The 22,314-nt window shown below is 55.2% G+C and overlaps 2 protein-coding genes across 3 annotated transcripts in view; both read right to left on the minus strand.

Moving 5' to 3' along the window:
- The window catches only part of SLC8A2 (solute carrier family 8 member A2), a 36,051-nt gene extending 25,510 nt beyond the window's left edge, over positions 1–10,541 (minus strand). Inside the window, exons 1-3 of one of the 2 annotated variants that reach the window (XM_004271112.4) lie at positions 10,324–10,541; positions 5,260–5,953; positions 89–753 (exon numbers count right to left, since the gene is read on the minus strand). In XM_004271112.4, the coding sequence (XP_004271160.1) occupies positions 89–753; positions 5,260–5,937 (1,343 nt within the window). In that variant the 5' untranslated portion in view covers positions 5,938–5,953; positions 10,324–10,541. The remainder of the gene's footprint in view (positions 1–88; positions 754–5,259; positions 5,954–10,323) is intronic. The other variant, XM_033430618.2, reaches the window with a different exon arrangement.
- Positions 10,542–12,542: 2,001 nt separating this feature from the next.
- On the minus strand, positions 12,543–22,251 carry KPTN (kaptin, actin binding protein). The gene is made up of 12 exons (XM_004271111.4): positions 19,489–22,251; positions 19,015–19,097; positions 18,827–18,911; positions 18,679–18,733; positions 17,358–17,433; positions 17,164–17,237; positions 16,842–16,951; positions 16,664–16,741; positions 15,799–15,874; positions 14,930–15,065; positions 14,661–14,843; positions 12,543–12,944 (listed from the first exon to the last, which is right to left on the minus strand). Exons 1-12 carry the CDS (start codon positions 19,709–19,711, stop codon positions 12,816–12,818), a joined length of 1,308 nt encoding a protein of 435 aa, XP_004271159.1. The 5' UTR covers positions 19,712–22,251; the 3' UTR covers positions 12,543–12,815.
- Positions 22,252–22,314: the final 63 nt, after the last annotated feature.

A 22,314-nucleotide genomic window follows, 5' to 3' on the forward strand; every position in this document is an offset into this window, starting at 1 on the left:
CTGGATGGCGGAACCTATGACCTTCGAACGGCCAGCCCTCCCTGCCCAGCCACTCCAGGCGGGCCGGGGAGCACTGCCCGGGACCCACCTGTACTCATAGTCGGAGCCGGCCTTGGCGGAGCCGTCCTCCGTGCGGTAGTCCACGTAGAAGGTGCTGTTGCCCTCGCCGCCTTGGCAGGTGACGGACAGCAGCACGGAGCCACAGTTCTCCAGGCAGTGGTAGAGGCTGGGCTCAAAGAAGATGCGGCTGGCGCCGTCGTCCTCGTCCTCGCCGGGGCCCTCGGCCGAGGTGGCCCTGCGCGAAGCGTCCACCGCGTGTCGCCGCAGCACGTTGCCCGCGCCCGTCATAAGCCGCGTGGCCTGGATGCGGTAGAAGGCGCGGCTCTTCTGCTGGTGCAGCAGCGCGTAGTAGTTGGCAATGCCCACCAGCTGCTCCAGGTCCTTGTCCGGGTGCTTCTGCTTGAGGTCCTTGAGGATCTGGATGACCTCGCGGCGGCTGGCGTCCAGCTCGCGGGCCTCGGCGGGCCCCGGGCCCAGGCCGCCCACCTCGCCCGGCGCCTCGGCGCCCAAGAACGTGCCGTCCAGCTCGATGCTCTTGGGGGGGTCGCCCTCGGCGCCGATGATGATGCCGCTGCGCGGGTCGGTGCGGTAGCGCTTGTACACGTACTTGTAGAAGAGCAGCCGCTTGTCAGCCATCCAGGCGAACACCACGCACACCGGGAAGAAGACGAGGGTCAGCAGCGCCTCCCACACCTGCGGGCGGCCCCGCGGGTCAGGACCGCCGCGCCGGGAGGGGGCGCGTTCGTAGCCGGCCCGCCGCCTCCCGGCGCCTCTCTTCCCAGAGCCCCGTCCCGGCCACCACCCGGCGCTCCCCGCGTCTCTCGCCTGCATCTGTCCGCATCTGGCCTTCTGTCTCTTCCTCTCTCCTGTCTCTCTTCATCTCTGCCTCTCCGCCTTTCTCTTCGTGTCTCTGTCTCTCCCCTTTTCCCTTATCTCCCTCCATCTCTGTCTCTCTCTCTCTCTCTGGCTCTTGTCTCTGCTCCTTCCTGCCTCTCCCCATATCTCGCTCTCTCTGTTTCTCTAGGTCGTTGTCTCTTTCTCTTTCTGCCTCTGTCTCATCCTCTATGTCAGTTGGTTTTTTATCTTTCTCCCTCTGTGTATTCCTTTCTTGTTGCCGCCGTCTCCTTGTCTCTCTTTCATATCTTTTGTAGATACCTACCTCTCTCCCTCATGAAATTCTTCACAGTTTCCCACCCCACCCTTCTTCCCTCTTTATGTCCCCCACCCCTTTCCCCGCCCTTCCTGTCTCTCTCCTGGTCTCATCCATCCATCCATCCATCCATCCATCCACCTTTTGTCACACTGAGAACCACACTTAGCTGCCCCAGTGCCGGGAACCCAGACATCCTAAGCCACCACCAAGCCAGAGACACGTCCCCACCGTGTGGTCCCAGCCCCTGTCCAGGGGCAGAGCTGGTGTCTCTTCTTGCCTCTCTCTCCCTCTATCTTTTCTCTGCCTGCTCCATTTCCCCTCTGCCCCTCCTCACCCGGGATGCCTCCACTTCTCCAAAGCCTACCCATCACCCAGGGTCTGCCCTCTGGTCACCTCCCCAAACTGTCGTATTCCCTCCCCTCCACCCCCCCCACCAGTGAGTACAGCCCTTGCCAGATTCTCCTTCCTTCGGTTTTGTTTGGCCCTTAGGGACAGGACTCTGACTGTAAAAGAAGCCCAAGTTCGGCTCGTTGTCTGACAGCCTCATAAAGCGAGTTCCCGTATTTACATGCTACCACCCCAGAGGGACAAGGCAATGCTGAGTTCAGATCCTGGTTCTAGAAGAGGAGTGCCTGGCCCAGCCTCTTGTCTGTAAAATGGGGACATCCCCAAGACTGAATGAGCTTATGTACCCCTAGCACTTAGCTTTGCTGGTTATTGACACGTGGAAAATACACAAAACATGAAATGACCATTACCATTATTATTATTACTAGCGCTATTATCTTGGGCTCATTGAGGTCTGGGACTCAGTCTGCCTGTGGTCTGGCACAGGTCCAGGCACGTACAGGAAACACCTGACAGTTCGCCTTGAAATATTCATGTAAAGACTCCTATGTTATCTTTCTCATTAAAGATAAGGAAGAAAAGATTAAAGAGTATTTACAAATCAGATGGCCCCAGAGGTATATTTAAAATGAGCCCGGTAGGGGAAGGAACGATCTTTAAGCTCCGACTGCCACAGGCCCTTGTCGCTGTGTTTACTGATGGTTCAGAGGAAAGGCAGGACTTGGAAATGGTACCACACAAAGCCACCAAGCAGGTTTGTGAAAAGAAACTGAATTTTCCACGCAAGCCGTAAAATGAACTCTTGCCTTGTGCTCATTGAACTGGCCACTGTATATGCTGTGGGCGATTCTCTCTTAATCAGAAGAGAGATCTCAAATACCTGAGATCAGCTTTCTTCCCTGCAGGTAAACAAAAGGTGATTCTGATAGACTCACATCTGCTTTCTAGGGCCTCCCCTGCAAATGGGCTCACGGGCTCGCCCACCCTGGGAGGGGAGCGAGACACACCTTCAGGTCTCAGTGGATAGAACGCCCCCAAGAGGGGTTGTCACAGATCTAGGGATATTTATGGGTTGCCACCATAATTGGGGAGGGGGATATGGCCCCAGCCTGGTGACATCCAGCGACTCATGGGACAGTCCCACACAATGCAGAATTGTCCCACGTCCTGCCTGACTTCAGAACCTCCCACTGGACGTTCACGTCAGCGAAAACCCTGCTTATGATAATTGGAGTCTACACTCCATTCTGTTTTATGTCTGTATGAAGTATTTTCCTGTACGGTTTAATGTACGCTGAATATGCCTGATTTCAATCTCATGGCTACTCGCTCCTCTGCTGGTCTCCGTGCATGGGAATGGTTTCTGATTTTTTTTTTCTCTTAAACCCCAACTTGTTCATTATATGTAAGTAGATGCCACCATCTGGCTCTTCGTCATGCTTTTGAAGGTGGTCATGCCCAAGCGTTTACATGTAGAAATGCAGATGGTTCTATTAGATATTACTTTCCTTTATATCACGGTCTGGGCAATATACTGACTTCTGGGAAGCCAACCCGTGTAGGGAAGTTTGTTAACGGGAAGACGAGCTCACATTTACCCTGTCCCAGGCTCGCTGTTCTAAGCCCTTCCACATGTAGCAATTCAACTGATCCTCATGCAGTCCTCTGAAGCTGGTACTAGGATGACCCCCTGATTACAGGTGGGGAAACTGAGGCACAGAGCAGGTAAGGAACCCGCCCAAGGTCATACAGCTAGGAAACAACAGAGATGGGATTTGAACCCAGGCCTCAGGTTCAAGAGTCCAGACACCAAACTCCGAGGCTAGAAAACCTCTCTCCTATTAGCTAAGAATTTCACACCAGCAGAATAAAGGGGATATAAAAAAAATTGTTATAAAAAGGGAGGATTGGATATGAAGAGTCAAGAACCAATGGTCTACTTCAACCCCTTCTATGGTTCAGATGTGTAAACGGAGGTCCAGAGGGTACAGGCTTTGCCTGACATCACACATCATTTCTGGAGAAAACCCAGAGCCAGACCCACCTCTCACTCCTCCAGGTCATCGCCTCTAGGAGGGACGGGCATCATCTTTAGCTCGTGCCCGTTCTTTCGATTATGTCATGAAAACATCCCAAAAGTCTGGTCTCCATTTACTCCTGAAGGGATCCTCCGTAGCCACTTCTCTACCCAGAGCTGTGGCATTTTACACTGTCTTCTCTATGTCTGAGCCAGCTCCTTCTCAGGGGAAATCTCTCCCTCTCCCTATCCCATCCCTATCCCACCTCCCACCCATGGTGTCTAAAATTCCTTTCACAGTTTCGGTGTAAATCCTTGTCAGGGACCACTTGGAGAACCCAAGTCAGAATAGCATCCTTTTTTAATAGTGCCTGAGAATCGTGTGAAGCGTCGTTCTGTAATTTTTGCCATGGCAGCCAGGAAACTCAGCGTTACAGTAGTGAGTCAGTCACAGTAACTCTCTCTCTCCCTTTCTTATCCCAGTTTTCTGGTGCTACCATCTCCCCTTTTCCTCACTGTGGTTTCTAATCCCTCAGATCTGCCTTGATATCATCTGCAAAGAATTTTTATAGCTCTAACTTTAGATCCTTCCTGGAAAGAAACTATAACTGGCAGAACATGACAGATATGCATGAGTATATTATACGCATGTGTGAAGGAATCCTGGTTAGGCTCAAATAAATTATGCACGTGCGTGAGCGAATTAAGCCAGGCCCATGAATACATTATGCAAATGTAGGTGGTGGTCATGGGGGCTGTGGGAAATAAATTGGGCAGATGTTTTAAAGGAAGACTAAGCAGTATGCCCGTTAAGACACTGGGTAAATGAGAGGCAAATGATTATGTGAATGTGGGTGTAAATTATGCATCTGTGGGTCTACATTTTGTCTCACTATTAGAATAAATTATGCAAAGTGGTCTTTGCAGTGGGCTGGGTTTATACCTAGGTTGGATTGGATGTGAGTATGAATTACAGTGAAGTGGCATAAATTATCCTAACATCAGAAATCAATTATTAATAATGAATGAATTATGCAAACCACGACTGCATATCTGGCAAATACAGAGCTAGATTACGCAGATGTGGGCATGGATCTATGCGAAGTCCACGGGTAAACTATGCAAATTGCACCAAGTTGTACCGAGTTACACCAAGTTACCCTAGTTAGCACCGTCAGAAGACACAAGGCTGGATTATGCAAGTGTAACGTGAATTATGCAAATGGGGGATGTCTTACTGCCAAAGTGGAAATAAATTATGCAAAAGGCAGGGAGTATAGGAAAACATGTGTGACCATACCTGGCAAATACCTGGCTCGACTGTCGTATGCATTACACAGATCACTAGGACTCTGCTAGCACATATGGCCCCCCTGTGAGAGTTCTGGATGGGCATATTGCAAAATGGCACCCCATACTGTGCAGATGAGCCCTTTCCAGGACCTGCAGCACCATCCAGATCTGGCTTGGGAGTACCCGCTGGGCTCCAGTCCCAACTTGCCCTCTCTGGCCCAATGCCTTTGTGCAGTGCGTGACCTGTACAACCATACCTGGCGGCCCTCTCAAACGTGAGCATGCATTTCTGCAAATACAGGCATTGACTCTCCAAGCCCGGGGAGCCACCCCTCTGGATTTTGCTGACATACATGCACCAGGGAGATGTCTGTGGGTCCTTGCTCACCTGGACCACACCCGGGGAGAAGACGGCAAGGATGAGATAAAGCCAGACATAGGCGAAGATACTCCAAGAAGCGGTGACGAAGAAGACTCTCAGGTGCTTGATCTTGCGGCTCTCACCGGCCGGGATGACGTAGATGCACACGGCAATGACCACGAACATGTTGAAGGCGGCGCTGCCCACGATGGTGCCCGGACCCAGCTCGCCCGCCTGGAAGTTGTGGCCGCAGACCTCAATAACAGACAGCAGGATCTCAGGGGCCGAGGAGCCCAGGGCCATGAGTGTGAGGTTGGACACAGTCTCATTCCAGATGCGGACGGTGCCCACGCTGGTCTCGCCGTTGGACTTAGTGATAGTGATCTCTTTCTCCTTGGACGTGATGACCTCGATGGATGCCATGAAGCGGTCGGCAATGATGGATACACCCAGGAACATGTAGACCATGGCCACAAAGTAGACCACGGCCCGCGCTGCTTTGTCCCCCAGCGACGGGTCATCGGGCTCCCAAACGGGCAGCAGGACCCCTGGCTGGCAGCGGTTGGAGCCCTGGCAGCCCCCTATGCTGCTGGCATCGCTGTCGTTGGCTGGGGGAGGCGGCAGGGAGGGGGTCGGGGTGGCTGCCCCTGAGCATGGGGGAGTCCCCAGGAGGAGTGCAAACCCCACCAAGGCCAGGGTAGCCATGGAGGGGGTCAGGGTCCTGTGGGGGAGGAGGAAGTCTGGGTGAGGGGAGCAAACCCCTCCCTGTTGCTCAGGAGTCAAGGTTCATTGGGGTCGGAGAATAGGGGAGAAGCTGAGGACTAACAGAGGGAGGAGAGAGACTGGGGGAGCCAAAGAGAGACAGTGATTCAAAGAGACAGGGTCACAAAGAGACACAGAGAGCGCCAGGCAGAGACCAAGAGAGAAAGACACAGAAAGATAAAGACATCATGCACTGCTGATGGGAGTCAAACCACTGCAGGAAACTATAGCTGAACATCAAGCATCGTAGGACTCAGCAATTCCACTCCCAGGTATGTACCCAAGAGAAATAAGTCAAGTGTTCATCAAAAGACACATACAAAAAAATAAATAAATAAAAGACACATACACAAATGTTCACAGCAGCTTCATTTATAATGGCTCCCCTCTTGAAACAACCCAGATGCCTATCAGCAAGAACATGGAGAAGTACATGGCGGAATAGGCACGCAGTGGAATATTATGCAGCACTGAAAAGGGAGCGGGCAACTGATACACCCAACAATGCAGATGAATCTCACAGACATGCCGTGGAAGAGTGAAGTCAGGTGCAAAGAACACAGACTGAATAAGTTAGTGGGAGAGGCAAGGGGCTGGGGGGCCCTCAACTCATTTTGTGATTCCTATGGTTTCCAACTTGGCGTCGGAGGGCTCCTGCTTGGGATTTGGGCTGTGGAAGGTGCTGGGGTGTTTGCCTGTCTGTCTCAGGTAGGGCTGGGGAGGGGCTGCTGGAGGGTCTCTCACTCACATCCTTCCCCGCAATGCTGGCAGGTTTCTGTCTCCAGCATCCCTGGGTCTCTGGCAGGTGCAGGATTCCTTAGAAGCTGTGACATGAGGTCCTAGGTTGGGCTTTTGGACCCCACACTGTGGGTGTGGGGTGAATACTTCTCTTCCTGCCTCTGGTCCTGGGTTCGAGTGGCTATTTCTGTACCTAGGTCTCCTTTAAAAATGCCAATCAGTTCACATTCTCCCCTCTGATCAGAACCCTCCATGGCCCTGGTCTCACTCAGACACCAAAGTCCCCTCCCCGCTTCATAAGGTCTCGCACAATCTGGCCCCCTCATTCCCTCTCTGGCCTCATCTCTCTCTCTCTCTCTCTCTCCCTCCTTCACTTGGCCCCAGCTACACCACCTCCTTGCTGTTCCTCGGGCAAGTTCTTGCTTCAGGGCCTTTGCATCTGCTGTTCCCCCTTCCTGGGACACTGTTCCCCACATATCCGCTCCCTCTTCTCCTTCAGCTCTCCACTCAGATGTCACCTTCCGTGGTCGCTCTGTTTGAAATGACACCATCCCACTTTGGGGAGTCCCCAGCCATTTCACAGATGAGAAGACCAGGGCTCAGAGAGGCGAAATAACTTGCCCAACGTCCCCCAGCACCCATTCTGCAGCTCCCAGTTTCTCTCTCCAAGAGTGGTCCTGACTTCCAGCTCCCCTGCTCCACCCTTGTGTTGTCATGGTAACCCCATAGCCTATAAAATGGAACTGAGAGAGGAAGGCAGGGGTCCTCAGGGCCTCCACCCTCCCCGACCCCTCTCCTGGCCACCAGCCTCAGTTCTCCCGGTAACGTCCATTTCTGTCTGAAAAGTTCTTCTCACGGTCTAACCCACAGCCTGCCCCCAACATACACCCATGTCCTCACGGATTGGGAGCTGGCTCCTTTGGGGGAGGGAGGCAAAATGTTGGCAGAACTTCCCTGAAGAGTGTATGTGTGTGCGTGTGTGTGCGTGCGTGTGTGTGTGTGTGTGTGTGTGTGTGTGTGTGTGTGTGTGTGTGTGTAGGGGGGCAGGGGGCGGGGTGATTCTTAAAGGGCCACCACACAATTAGCCCCCTCGGCAAGGCCCCTAATGATATATCTAATTAGCAGCCCCCTAATTAGCAACGACTTAGGCATAATTACAAACCCACCAGGATCCAAGGCAAAGACTCACGCTCTCTTCTCTCTCCCTCCCCTCCCCCCAGCTTTCAGGAGAAACCAGGTCGACCTGGGAGTCAAGAATTCATCTATAGCATCTCACTCCCTCTCTCAGGGAAGGGCCATGGGCTGGGAAGTCCTCCCTCAAGTCCAACCACCTGTCCCTCCCGCCCCCGTCCTCAAGCCTGGTTTAGTGCCTTTTCCTGCAAAACCTGGTTTCCTCTCCCTGGGGCCTTAGGGAAGAAGGGGGTCAGGGAGAGAAAGCACTAGATAAATATCTGTTAAAGGAAGCACCACGAGGTCTGAGCCCTGTCACTGGGGACAGCTGGGTTCCCTCTTCTCGAGGCTCCTGCCTCTGCCTCTCTCGCTCCATGAGCAGCCCTGAAACCTAATCTGGGTTTAGAATCCAGGGGCGAAAGCATCAGGTGGAGGCCAGGGTGGGACTCTGGAGGGCAGATGGCGGGCACCATCTCCTGGGGCCATCTCTCCCCTCCCTCGTGGGCCGGTGGCCAGCTGGGTCAGCGGTGAGTGCCCCGGTTCTGCCTCACCCACCTCTCGGGGCCTCGGAGACCTCATCTGTAGGGTGGGACTGCAAGCTTGAGCGGGGTGGGGCAGTCAGTCTGGCAGGCCAGGTGGGACCCCCTCCTTCAAGTCTCTCATATCGGTAAGGGGGGTGATGGTTCCTGACTGCGCTCAGCCTGGGCGCAGGGGGTGCCCGCCGCCTGCTCTCGGTGGGGACACGGCCTTCTAAACACGCATGCTTACTGCTCCGGGGTAAGCCAGGCTCTCCTGCCTGCCCACAGTGTCCCAGCCTGGGGATCACACACAGACACACACAGTCTCAGTGTTCAGGCTATGGTACGCCGATGGGTAAACTGAGGTCTGGAGGGGCAAACAGCTTGGCCAAGTCATGCAACTTCAAGTCAGGGGCAGAGAAGAGATGGAACTCAAGGTGTGGGACTCCTAAGCTGGTGCTTGTTTTAACCCACCTGGAATCCCATGTGGGCACTCGGGGACCTCACCCCATCACAGCGTGGGCTACAGACTCAGCCCCACACCTCTCATCTCGCCCGCCTTCTCTGGGGCCCCCTTCCCAACAGAAAAGAAGAGGCTGTATTGGCCTGGGAACTCTAGACTCAGAAGGGCCCTCTCAGAGCCCCCAAGGCGTGGTGGAGAAGCTTTTGAGCTCCAGCCCGACTGGGAGACAGGTCTGGGGCTGGCACACCATGAGATGATGGAGGCGAGACTGCAGGAAGGACTGGCCTGGCCCAGTACCTAGAGCTGTGCCTGGAGCAGGAAAGGTGCTCAGTAACTGTCAAAAGAATGAATGAGTCAAGAAACGGACAAGCGGCAAAAGAGGTATGGAAGTTAGACTGCAGCAGGGACTGGTCCGGTCAGTATGCAGAGGAATGGGGGGTTAGATTGCAGACAGGACTGGTTCAGTCTCCTCTACAAAGGGTACAGGTTAGACTGCAAGAAGGACTGGCCTCAGGATGCCAGAAATAAGGCAGGGGAGAGCAGAGGAGCTCTATCCTCAGGGGAGGGACAGGCGGATGCCAGCCGGGAGGATGGGGGGAGCTCGGCTGAGGAAGAGAGAGGAGTCTGGGGGACTCCGTGCCTCCTGGGGGAGCCCACTCTGCGGCGGCGGCAGGGGGCGGGGCGGGTCTTCTTCCCCCAGGTCTCCCCTTGCCAGGGGCGGAGACAAAGGTGTGTAGGAGGCAGTTAACCAGGGAGAGGAAGCAGAGAGGAAAGAGAGAGACACAGAGACCAGGTCCTAGAGACGGAGATGGAATGAGAAGCAGGGAAGACTGAGGAAGATACACGCGGAGATGGACAGAGACAGAGACACGGGAAAGCTGAGACAGTAGAGACAGAGACAGAGGGAAACACACAGAGATGGCGAAAGAGGAAAGCAGAGAGGAACCAAGGACTTAGAGGCAGAAAGCCGGAACAGACCCAGACACAGAGAGAGACAGACAAGAGTGAGACTGAGGGAGACAGGGAAAGGGACTCGGAGAGGCGTCCAGACTCCGCAGGACAGAGACCCCTGAGAGATGTGGAGACACAGAAAGACGAGACCGACACAGGAAAGCGGGGGCGGAGGTGTAAGCGGAGAACGGGAGTGCGGGTGCTGCCCCAGACAGGGTGGGGTGTTCTCACCCCCTCAGTGCCCAGGAGGCACCCCCTCCCCAGCCCGCCATGCTCCCTGAAGCGCCGGAGGGGTTGAGGATGTTGACGGCTGGTGGCGCCCCTACCGCACGTTAGGGCCCTGGTACCCGCGCCCCGGGATATGCAGCCCCCCATCCCCTATAACGGAGCTCAGCGAGAAGCGGCTCCGGGCTCCTCAAATGCCCCCCTCCACCCACCTGGGGTAACACCATCCTTCCCCCAAGCCCCCCCTAACTGGGGGTCTCTTACCTGCAGCTACAGCCTAGAGCAGGTTCCCTCAGCACTGTATTGGCAGTGGTGGGCGACTCCGCCCGACAGAGGGAGAGAGAGAGGGAGAGAGAGAGAGGGATGAGCTGGGGACTGAGAGGGAGAGCTAGGGAGGAGGGGAGGGAGAGGGGATAGAGGGAGGAGAGGAGAGGAGGAGGGGGGAGGGATTCGGGGGAGGGGGAGTCGGCTAGAGAGGGAGGAGGGGAGGCCGGCGCGGGGAGCCGGGGCGGGGCCTGGAGAGAGGAGGGGCGGGGGATGGGGTGGGGGGAGACGAAGCAGCCCAAGCCTCCCACCCACCCTCTGGGTTCAGCACCACAGGCAAGGGACAGTGGCGGAGGGCGCGCGCGCGCGCGCGCGCGCACACACACACACACACACACACACACACACACACACACTCGCTGATCCATACAAGGGCCAACGAGGCAAAACAGCTACAAATAGTCACAGGCTCCCAGAACTGGGGGGAGGGCAAGAATGTTTTTAGCCAGAGTCAGATGCAAATTCACATGCTGTGCCTGCTGACAAAGCCAGCCAGAAACAACCACAGAGGCACCCATTAATAATAATAACAACAGTTGCCTTTCACAAGGGGCTTCCAGCCCTTACTACGTGCCAGGCATTGTTACACTTTAAAAAAGTGCTTGACACATGTTGACACAACTGACCCTCCTAAAAACCCTGTGAGGTAAACGCTACTAGCCCCATTTTACAGATGGGGAAACTGAGGCACAGAGTGGTAAAGTGTGGCTTCAGGTTCTACCCTTAACTGCTACACTACACACTGTCCCAGACTGAGGGGCTGGCAAGAAGTTAGGCAGCGAGCTGCGAAGGACCGGGCAGGCGCCGGGAACACAAACTCATGAGTCCTGAAATGGTGAACACACACACGTGCACACACTTCACAGACCCAGAACATCACTACTTAAATGCCCCAGATCCCACCCTAGGGCCCCACTCCTGTCCAGGACAGAGGCGATGGAACACTCAGCCTCTGCAGACGGGCAGCAGGAGAGAGACCCTGATGCTGCCCATGGCCCATGCCCATCACCAGTCCTGGCTGGACACCCCCGGGCCCACTGCCAGGAGAGGAAGGAGACGACCCAGCTCTGGCTCCCTGCGATTTCCCACGCTTGGGTTCTGGGAGGTGAGGTGAAGACAGGGGTGGCCAAGAACTGGTGGGCTCCAGCCTCCTGAAGACCCACTGTGGGGCACTGGTAGCTTAGTCTTCACTGTTGGTGCAGATGGTCAGACTGACAGGTGGACTTCCATGGCAGGAGGTAGACAGATGGCTAGAACGACCATGGTGCCTGCCCTCCCCACCCCAGGAAGCAGGGGTCCCACCCAAACCCTGAAGCAGCAAGGTCCCACAGCCAGCCTGGACCCCACTCAGGAATTGCTCCCCCACCCTCCCGACCCGATTCTATTCCTGGCAAGATTTGTTCTGTTGTCCCCGCCCTCCACTGGTCCCTGTGATGTAGGCCTCAATGCCTTCTCCTGGTGCCACGGAAGTGGCCACAGGAGGGGCAATCACTACAGCCACAGGGCAGGGAATTAGCCTTGTCTCCCACTTCCTGGTCCCCCAATCCCCTGGGCTTTTCAACTAGGCCTACCCTTAGCCCTTTCCAGGACAGTGTAGCCTGGGGCTCATCTCAGGACTCCCTAGTTGAGATCTAAATTGATCACTTCTGCTGGGTGTTAACCTTGGCTCTTGGCGCAAGGTGTAACCCTAGTAATTTTTGCTAGGGTCCAACTTCAGTATTATTCACAGGGGGTCTGGCCTCAGACTCCCTGCTACAATTTGACCATGGCTTCCCCACGACAGTCCTTTCCGCCCACATCCTCTCCTCTGAGGCTCAATTTCCTTATCTTCCCACTGAGCCCTGACCTCAGACCCGGAGCTCTCCACTGGGGTCTAACCTCAGTTCACTTGCGGAGGTCTAACCCTACAAACCTTTCCCTTATACTCTACAGTCTTTCCTATGGAGGTTTAACCTCCTACAGTGCCCAACTTCCCTTCTTTCCTCTGAAATCTACACTACAGTCCCACTTCAGTCCGGCGGCTGGGTCTGACCTTGGATCCCCAATCCCCGAAGTCCCCTCCCTCCATTCTTCCGGGTGAGTCCAGCTCCCGACACAAAGCCTGGCAACAACTGTTCCTCATCAAACGTGTGCCGAACAAAAGAATGGAGACGAGTGCAAGTTTGGTTCCTCTGGACACAGAAATAATCACCACGGACCGAGTCTCAAGGGGACAGAGGCGGGGTGGGGTGGGATCATCCCATTTTCAAATGGGGACACAGAGAGGGGAGTGGGGGTCACAGGGCATGCTGGGGCGGAGCCAGAGCAGGACCCACCGCTCCACCACCCTGGGGTGTCTGGGGAGACCAGTGCCTCCTTCAGGATGCTTCCCCCGCCATGAAGAGCTGGAGGCGGGCACCCCAAGGAACCTGGGGTGGGCAGCGGGTGGGTACTCAGGAGGCCGGGGTCTCAGCAGGCCCGGCACCCACCCTGTCCCCCAGCCTCTGTGGTTGACGTCTCCTCTGCTCCACTTGGTGCCGAAGCCGGGTCAGAACCAGCTCCGAGGCCTGGATCAGGCTGTGCTGTGGGGAATGAGAGAGGACGACAGGGCTGAGACAGAGCTGGAAGGTGCAGGTTACACGCTCCCCCCCAACCCCCAGAGGCTGAGAGTGCAGCCACGCTGGGAGGTCTGTGTGTGGGCTTAGAATGGGTCTCTGTGATGGGGTGAAGGTCAGACCCAGGGGGACGGCCTTCAGTGAATTTCCGGTGGAAGGGACAAAGCCCAGCCCCAGATGTGTGGGTCTGAGGTTAGAACTCAGTGGAGGGGACGGGGATGGATCAAAACATACCGGAGATAACACAACAGTAAAACAACTATACCCCAACAAACAAACAAAAAAACATAAAAGAGAGCTCGCATTACATGGGGGTGAGGCTTGACCACCCGAGAGAGGCTGAGGTTAGTCCACAGCAGGGGGAACAAAGGTGAGACACTGGCGGAAAAGGTTAGGCCCACATGACAGAGAAAGAGCACACCAAAGTGGAAAAGAGAGGAGTAAGTCACCACACAAGGGACGGAGCCAGACCCTGGTTGGAGGGTCTGAAGTTAGCCCCTGACAGAAGGGAAGGAAGGGAGATCACAGTGGAATGGCTTGAAAGAGATCACAATGAGGGATGCTGGGAGGCTGAGACCACAGCAGAAGGGAAGCCCCTTCTCCCACAGATGGACCACAGCCCTGTCCACTGTGGTCTAACCTCAGACCTCTCCTCATTCCGTTTTACTCGAGGGTCTAACTTTTGTTCCACGTACTGTGGTTCAACCTCAGACTTTTCCACTGGGGTCCAACCTCTACCTCTATGAGGTCTAACCTGGACCATTCCGCTGATGACTAGACTGAAGGAAAAGGCCCCAGCAAAGCCTGCAGCGGAGACAGTAAGGTTAGACTCCAGTAGAAAGAACCCAGGTTAGACCACATGGGAAAGGAGCCTGGAGTCAGACCAAAGGGAAGGGGTGGGCAAACACCAGATCAGGAAACAGAGGTACATCATAGCTGAAGGGCTGGGGCCAGGCCGTAGTGAAAAGGTCAGAGGTCAGACATATTAGTTGGAGGTTAAACAGCAACGGAAGGCTCCAGGCTGGACGGTGGGCCATTGGAATGGTTGGATATTAAAGCGTAAGGGCGGTTAAGCTGCTGTCGGAGGGTGAGAGGTCAAAGTACAGGAGAAGGCTGGACATTAGACCACAGGTTGTGGGCGTGACCACAGTAGAAAGTTCAGTGGTTAGACCAAAGGGGAAGGGTTTGAGGTTGGACTATGGCAAAAAGCTGGAGAAGGAGGCAAGGTTAGACCACAGGCAGAACGAAGCCGGTCACACAGGCGGAAGAAAGGGTGGCTGCAGTAGGAGGGCCAAGGTTAGGGCGCAGTGGAAGAGTGCAGGTCAGGTCCCGGGGGCAGATCCAGGCTGGGCCACAGGGAAGGGACACGGTCAAAGCAGGTGGAACACAGTAGAGACGTTCGGGAGGCTGAGGGAGGCCAGGGGGCCGGGGGTGACGGATGCTGCGGCTGAGCGCCCTTCACCCCTGGCTGTGAGTGCCCCCAGCACCTCCCTTCTCCTTGACCAATAGGAACCGCCTGCCTCCCCCAAGAGGGGGCCTGCAGCCAATGACCCCCTTGCCCGAAGCGGGGGCCAGGCTCCAGTTTCCAGAGGGATCGGGCCAAGGCCTGACTGCCCCTCTCCCGTGAGAACGTGCCCTCAATAAGGCGGGTGTTAAGGCCCCATCCCAGGGGCCCCTGGCTACCTGCAGGATGTGCACGCCCTTCAGGGAGACCACAGCGAGCTCGCGCAGCCCGTCCCCGGTCAGGTCCACGTGCGCCATGGCCAGCAGGGGGCTAGAGAAGCTCCGCTGCCACAGCAAGTGGAAGCCACACTGGGCCCCGGGGAGCCCGCGCTCTGGGCTGCAGTACTTGTAACAGAGCAGCTCCTGCAGGGGCAGGGGATTGGGGTCACACGGGAAGAGGCAGGAGGCAGAGGACACAGGCCACGGCAGCCCCATCCCTCCAGTCCTACCTGTCCGTAGGTGGCCACCAGGACCTCCGGCCGCCCATCCAAATCGATGTCAGTGACCAGGCCACAGAGGACGCTGTCGAACTGGTCGCTGCCAGGCAGGAGAAGCTGGTCCTCGAGGCCCCGGCTCAGCAGGTCCCTGAGGGTCAGACCACGGTGGGGAGACTGAGGTCGACCGCGGTGCCCGCCACCCTTAGCACCGGACCCTCATGGGTCAGGTCTGGATGTGCTGTTCCTCCTGAAGCCTGGACGCCCTCGTCTCCAAGTTAGACATCCTCATATCCACCAAGGGGAGCTCAAATTGTCTCTGATCTGGACACCCACACTGTCCCCTGGAGGTGGGACCGTCTCGCTCCCAAATGGAAACCCACACCGTTCCTTCTTGTGAGCCCCTTGTCTCCAGTCTGGACACCCACGAGGCCCCCTGAAGGCTCAGAGCTCAGCCCCAGCCACAGCTGGCTCGCACTGGCTCACGGGAGCCGACCGGGAAATTTTCAGAAACTTTGTGAGCGGCTTGGCATCACGTTGGTGGCTCACAATCCCCTGAGGTGGGAGTGTTGACACCACGGAAACGGGCAGATCCTATAAGCCAGGGCTTCTCCCACATGGAGCCTGTGATTAAACACTTGCCAACGTGCTCTGTCCACCTACCCCAGGGGGACTGGACATCTCGGTTCCCACCCGAGGCCTCAGCACATGCCCTACAAGTTCTAGACTTAAACACTCGTGCTTTTCTCTCTGGGACACAGACACCTTTACCTGCCCAGCCCTGAACCACTACACCCAAAGCTTTACTCTCTGTGAATGACAAGGCTAGATCACCGTGCAAAGGCATGGGGTCAGCCCACACGCACGTGCCCCGTGGCCCTCACCGATACACCACCGCTGGTTCCAACATGCTGGCCACCAGCACGCTGTACTCCTCCCGCTGTGGTCTGTCCTCGGTCTCTGGAGAAGGAACGTGAACGGCGGGGGAGGCGTGAGGGGCCAGGTTCCAGGCTCCTCCTCCCTCCTCCCCACCCGTCCATTCCTGAGAGGAACACACGTTAGACCCCTGAGGTTGGGCCACAGGGGGAGGGTTAGAGATTAGACCACGAGCGAATGATGGAGGTCAGATGCCAGGAGGAGGGAGAGGTGTTGGATGACAGTTTAAAAAGTCCAAGGTTAAACCACCAGGTTAGAAGAGACAAAGGTTAGGTGACAGCACAGAAGTCCGTGGTTAGACCACAGTGAGAGCATCAGGGGATAAACCACAGTGGAAGGGGCAGAAGAAAGACCACAGAGGTGAGGCCAAGAGAAACGCCAGAGAAGGACAGACCGCAGTAAGAGGAACAGATCAACATGTGGGGCGAAAGGAGAGACGCCGAGTGGGGGGACGGCGCTGAGTCTGGGAGAAAAGCCTGGACTTGGATGGCAGCAAGAGACAGAGTGAAGAGGCCACAGACAGGGGGTCCGAGGAAGCCACAGTGTGAGCGGTGAAGGTCAGACCACCAAGGGAAAGGCAGAAGTTCAGCTCCAGGGTGAAAGCTCAAATCAGACCACCACAGGGGCAAGTAGCTGGATCTGAAATTCAGGAGCGCCGTGGGGAGGGAATGGGCGCACTGTAGCTCCCGGGCTGGAGCGGGGCACACGGCGGGGAGGGAGGGACGGTGGGGAGCTGGGCATGTGGGGAGAGGGGTACAAATGCGGGTGGAGGATCCGAGCCCGCGGCCTGGCCTCCCCCTGCCCGGAGCTCACCCTCGGGGGCCGAGAGGCTGAACACGATCACTCGGGAGATGGGGCCGTCCTGCAGGATCGTCCAAGTCTGCAGAACCTCTGTGTGGAGGGCGAGGACTCAGGGCCCCGTCCCGAGCACCCGCGCCCCAGTCCGGCCTCGCCCCACACCCCGTGTCTGGGCCCCCGCCCCAGCCATCACCTCGACTCTGCTGGTCTACGTGGGCGACACGGACATAACCGCTCTGACAGCCGAGAGCTGAGAGTCGCCGGGACGTGCCGGGCAGGTTGTGCACGTCAAGCCAGAGGACACTGGGGGTGGACGGGTGGACAGAGGGGCCTGAGGGCCGTCGCCAGGCCCTAGCCTCCACCCCCACCTCCCTAGAAGCATCCACCCCACCCCACCTCCGGGAGAGCCTTGGGCCTCCGCTGGGCCTGACTCTTTAGGGGTCAATTCCCACCACCTGACTTCTCTGAGGCTGACTGCCCCGGTTCCCACTGGCCTCTGTCAGGGCCTCTCCTACCTACTGGTCAGGTTCGTGAGCTCTGGGAAGAGGTTTTCCACGGGCTGTTCTTCAAACTGATGCAGCCCCTCGTTCTGGGGGAACCAAGACCCGCCACGAGCTTGGAGTCAGTGGCCAGCCTCACACACTGCACCCCGTGCCAGCCCATGGTGGCCCCGGCAGGGTTCTGCCCACCAAGCCTCGCCCTGCCTCACCTCCTTGTAGAGATGAATGGCTGGGTCATTCCCACTCAGGAGAAACACGGTCTCCAGTTGATCCCCAACCTGGACCCTGAAAGCATAAAAATCTAGAATGCCAGTGTGGTAGAGTCCGTGTGTTTTAAAATCCTCCTCTTGCAGAAACTCTTGCCTGTGAGAACCCTAACATTCTGGGTTCTAGACACTGGATCCAGAGCTAGGATCTCAGGATGTAGAATTCTAGAAACTAGCCCTCACAGAATCTCAGATTTTAGAACTTTCCAGTCTCAGAATCACAGAAACTCAGCGTTTTCGAACCTTCTGTTTCTAGAGCCCTCACTTGCTAGAATCTTCATTCTGGATGTGGATCCAGGAATGAACATGGAGCTCTAGAATGGGCTGCAGAACCTCAGAACACTAGCACCTCTTTTACCCTAGAACCCCAGTGTTCTAGAAGTTCTGTTTTCTGTCTCCTTTGAAATGCTAGAGCTTCTGGAAATTGCCATCATGGATATTCAGATTTACAGAGTTGGTAGAATACCCAGATCGTAGAACCCAGAACATTAGTATTTTAGAACCTTCAGTTTCTAGAACTCTCATCTGCTAGACCAGAGGTTGGCAAATTATGACCTGCAGGGCAAATCCAAAACCCACGGCCTGTTTTGTGAATAAAGTTTTATTGGAACACAGCCACACCCATTCATTTACACAGTGTCAATGGCTGCCTTCTTGCTACAGTGGCCAACTTGAGTAGTTGTGATAGAGATTATTTGACCCCGAAGCTGCGCCTTAAAAGAAAAAGTTTGCCAACCCCTCTGCTAGAACACTGGTGTTTTGGAATTCAGAGCTCTAGAATGGAATTCTTATACTCTGGGATTCTAGAACATCAGTATTCTAGACGGTCTGTATTCTATCTCCTTGGAATATGACAATGTTAGGGCTTTAATATTACAGAATCTCAGAATCATCAAACTGTAGAACTTTCAAATCTTGGAAACCCAGAGCTTACAACTCTAGAAAAATTGGCATTTCTGGGTCTTGGAATGCCCAAATCTAGATCGTTAGAATTTGAGAATTCTACACATCTGGAGCACAGGAGCTCATTCACTCTCAAATTATCTAGTTCAGGGATAACAAAATGGTAGCCCGTCAGCCAAGTCTGGTCCATGGCTACCTTAAATGCACGATGCTCTAAAAAACAAACTAGTCTGATTGTCTATAGGCAGGTTTGTGGTCTCCAGTTTGCTACAGCCTCCGCCCTCCCAACACACACACACACACACACACACACACACACACACACACACTCCCTATTGTATCACACCTGTGGCTTACTTACTCTGCGTGGCACAGTTGGAAAGGAGTGAACTGGAGCTCCAGGTTCAGGCAGCTCTCTGCAGGGGGAGTACAGGCAGATGGGCACAGGGGACCTGACAGCACCCCCCAACCCCCTTCCTCATCCCTCCTTCCCTCCAGGCCACACTTACGGGCAATGGAGTCCAGGTTGTACTCAGAGCCAGGCTCGTAGTCACAGTAGATGTTAAGGAAGGGGCTGCCCTTGTCCCCTGAATCCTGGGAGAGGAAACTGGCCTCAGGGGAGAGTAGGGGCAGCAAGAGGGATATGGGTCAGACTCAGTAAGGAGGAGAAAATGGGTAGGTGGAGGGCTCTGGGTACCTTGATGAACGTGATCCCCACCACCAGGCCCTGCTTTGGGGGTGACTTGTTGAAGGTGTCGATGGAGACAATCTCTGCGTCCACTGGGAGAGGACAGTTCAAAGTTCACGTTTCAGGCAGACCCGTGACCCCAATATTCCCAATCAACAGTGGGCCCTGACCTCTAGGACTCAGTCATCTCTGACCAGCACAAATTATCATGACCTCTGGGACGGTGTGAGTCCTGATCACCATCACCATCACCATGGTAGCAGGGATCCTGGTTTCTGAGTCTGAGGAATCCTGAACCCTAACTACTTCAGGCCCCTATCAGCCCTGTCCTCTGACCCCAATGCCTCCAGATTACCAGCCTTGACCCCCTTCAATCACCATCACCCTGATCCCATTCTCCCATCCTGGTGACCTGGCTCAGACAGCCTCAGAAGCCTTCTCAGCACTACATTCCAAGCCCCCCAGCCCCATGGCGCCACGCACCGGGAATGTAATTGAACTGCAGCTCCTTGGCCACGGGCCGGATTTTCTGTCGGAGGTCTTGGTAGCGGAAGCCTAGCACCTTGCCTTTAAGTGTGGCGGCCAGCAGCTCCCCGCGCCCACCCGCGCCGCCCGCCAGCCCGTACACATTGCTCTGAGACGAGAAGCGTGTGAAGCTGTCCTCGCGCAGTGGACAAGGCCCCGCGGCCACAGCCGCCTCCCCCATCACGCCCCTCAAACACTGGTCCCCGTAGCCCCCGCGGCTGCCCACTCTACGCCATGGACCGCCGGGCGCCGGCCGGTCGCGCAGACTGATTACGTAGAGAAGCTGTCGACGCTGCCCTTTACTAAGATGGCTGCCAGCCGGGCCGCTTGGGCTTCCCACCAGACTTTGCCTCAATGCGCCTGCGCGCTCCTTCCTGGTCCTTTTCAGGGCCGAGGTGACTGCCGCCCACTGATTAAGGCCTGAAGATGGGAGGTGGTGGCCCCTGCTGTGGGCGGTGCGGAAGACGGAATAAGAAGAACCTTAATGCTCAATATAGCCCTTACGTGCCAGGAACTGTTCTAAGCCTTTACATCTATCAATTTTTAGTTAAAACTCACAGGCAGGCTTGAGGTAGGTACTATGATATGTTTTACCGATGAAAAAACTGAGGCACAGACAGGTAATTTGTCTAAGATCACACAGCTAGAAGCAGCAGTCAGTATTGGAACCCAAACACAAAAGCTCCATAGTTTGTTTTAATCACATCACCTTTAAAATGGTGAAATGCATTCTTCTTACCCCAAGGAAACAGTTCTAGCTATCTATCCTGGCTAATCACCACCACCTTCTTTACTGAAAGCCTACTTTATCAGTCACGTTGGCTGATTAGCTCATTGAATCTTCACAACTACCCTGCTCTGGTTACCCCGCGTTCATTTATTCAGCATTTATTGACCACTGTATGAATTTATCTCCATAAACTGTTGCAACAACTTTGGAAAGAGGTTTATTATCCCAGTTTCTGGAGAATGAAACTGAGGCTCAGGGAGAATAAGTCCCTTGACTGATATGATAGTAAGTGGTGGAGACAGGATGAGGTCTTCTGGGATTCCTGTATATACTTTTTTGTCTCCAGAAGGGCATCAAGGGTTTGGGGACTCTATGTATACCTGTATGTTATTTCCAGAAGACATGAGTTGGCCAGCTGTCCTGGCCACCTTGAGTAATCTTGTGTCACCCCCTTCCATGCAGAAAGAAAACACACACACACACGCACACACACACACTGCAAGATCTGTGAAGGCAGTGACTGGATCTCCCTTGGTCACAGTTAAATCCCCGACGCCTGGCCCACAAGGCCTGACATGGAACGAGCATTTAGTAAGTATGTTAAGAACCCAAAACTATGTACCAGGCCCTTTGCCAAGCACCTGGGACACTGTTGCATAAGAGCCCTGAGAGGAGAGTTCTGAAAGGCAGACTGGATCTGGAGGGTGGTGAAAAGAAAGGAGTTTGTGTCCACTCCAGATCTGGTTATGCTATTTAGTGCTGTAATCCCAGGGTTTGAGCTAGGGCATGGGACACATGAGTAGATACTTGCTGAGTAAATGGGGGTGGGGTCTGGTTCTGCTGCTTCTGAACAATGTTTTCTTCAGGCTTCTTCTACCTCCCTTGGTAACCGCAAAACCACATTCCCTTCATATTTGAGTGAATGAATAAACAAATGGGTTGGAAAGGAAAGAACTGTCCTGTTCAGTGGTTTCCAACCCTAAGTACACATTTGGATCACCTATGGAAAAAAACTCTCCAAAACCAAAAGGGTGGGGAACCTCAATCAAATCACAATTTATCAGAGCGCAACCCAAGCTTGAGCACTTTTAATATGATTTTAAAGCACAGCCAGGGTTGAGAATCACTATTTAGGTCATGGGTGGCACAGATTCTCACACTACTTACTCTTCAGCCTGTGCCAAGGCAGACACTGGTAATCAAACTGAGATCTCAGGAGTCTTAACTGAGCTCTAGGCAGCCATTATCAATCGATTAGAGCTGTGGGAAAAGCTGAAGGGGACAGAGGGGCAGGACAGGGTGTCATAGAGAGGCCACTCTTGACACACACTGAGCCTGAACCTTTCCTGAATTCCTTCCAGGCTCTAGGCTGGAGCAGCTCTCAGAGGAGCTTGCCCTGGTTTCCCAGGCAGCACCTCCTCTGCAGCCCCTGTTCACTTCCTGACATCATGCCACATACTGTGACACTGAGTCTGCAACTGGGCACTGACCCTCCTCCAGCTGTTCCCCTACTCCAAAGTGAGGAGCGCCCTGCCCAGCCCAGTGCCTGGTGGAAGCACAGGCACATCAGACTGTCCACCTGACAGGCAGGCCCACATGCTGGAGTGTGGAGGAGGTGGCTGATTCTTGCCCTCCTTTCCTGGGCAAAGGGCTCCTGCTGTTTCCTCTCCCACTCACCATACCCACTCGGTCCTCCTTGTACTCCGCCCGCCAAAGCCGCTCCCTGCCCCCCTTCAACAGATGGAACAGTGCCACTGGGGCTTTCAGCCCTCCCTGCAGGGAAATACGGACGTGGGGTGTGAGGCTGGAAGACTTGGTGGGCCTCCTCCAACCCTTCTTATCACCGGTGATGCATCCATCCTCCCGCCAGCTCTGGGGGAGGGGCACAGGCACCCATCATCCCAGCTGAGGAAACCAAGGACCAGAAAGCCCAGAGCTCAAAGATCCCAAGCCCATGGCTCCCAAACCCACCAGCCCTGGGCCTCCCTTCTCTAGGCTCTGACCCAGCCCATCCTCCTGGTTAAGCCTGCCCTCTTCTTTCCCAGGAAGCACAC

The sequence above is a fragment of the Orcinus orca genome, chromosome 20 (genome assembly GCF_937001465.1).
Source record: "Orcinus orca chromosome 20, mOrcOrc1.1, whole genome shotgun sequence".
NCBI lineage: Eukaryota > Metazoa > Chordata > Mammalia > Artiodactyla > Delphinidae > Orcinus > Orcinus orca.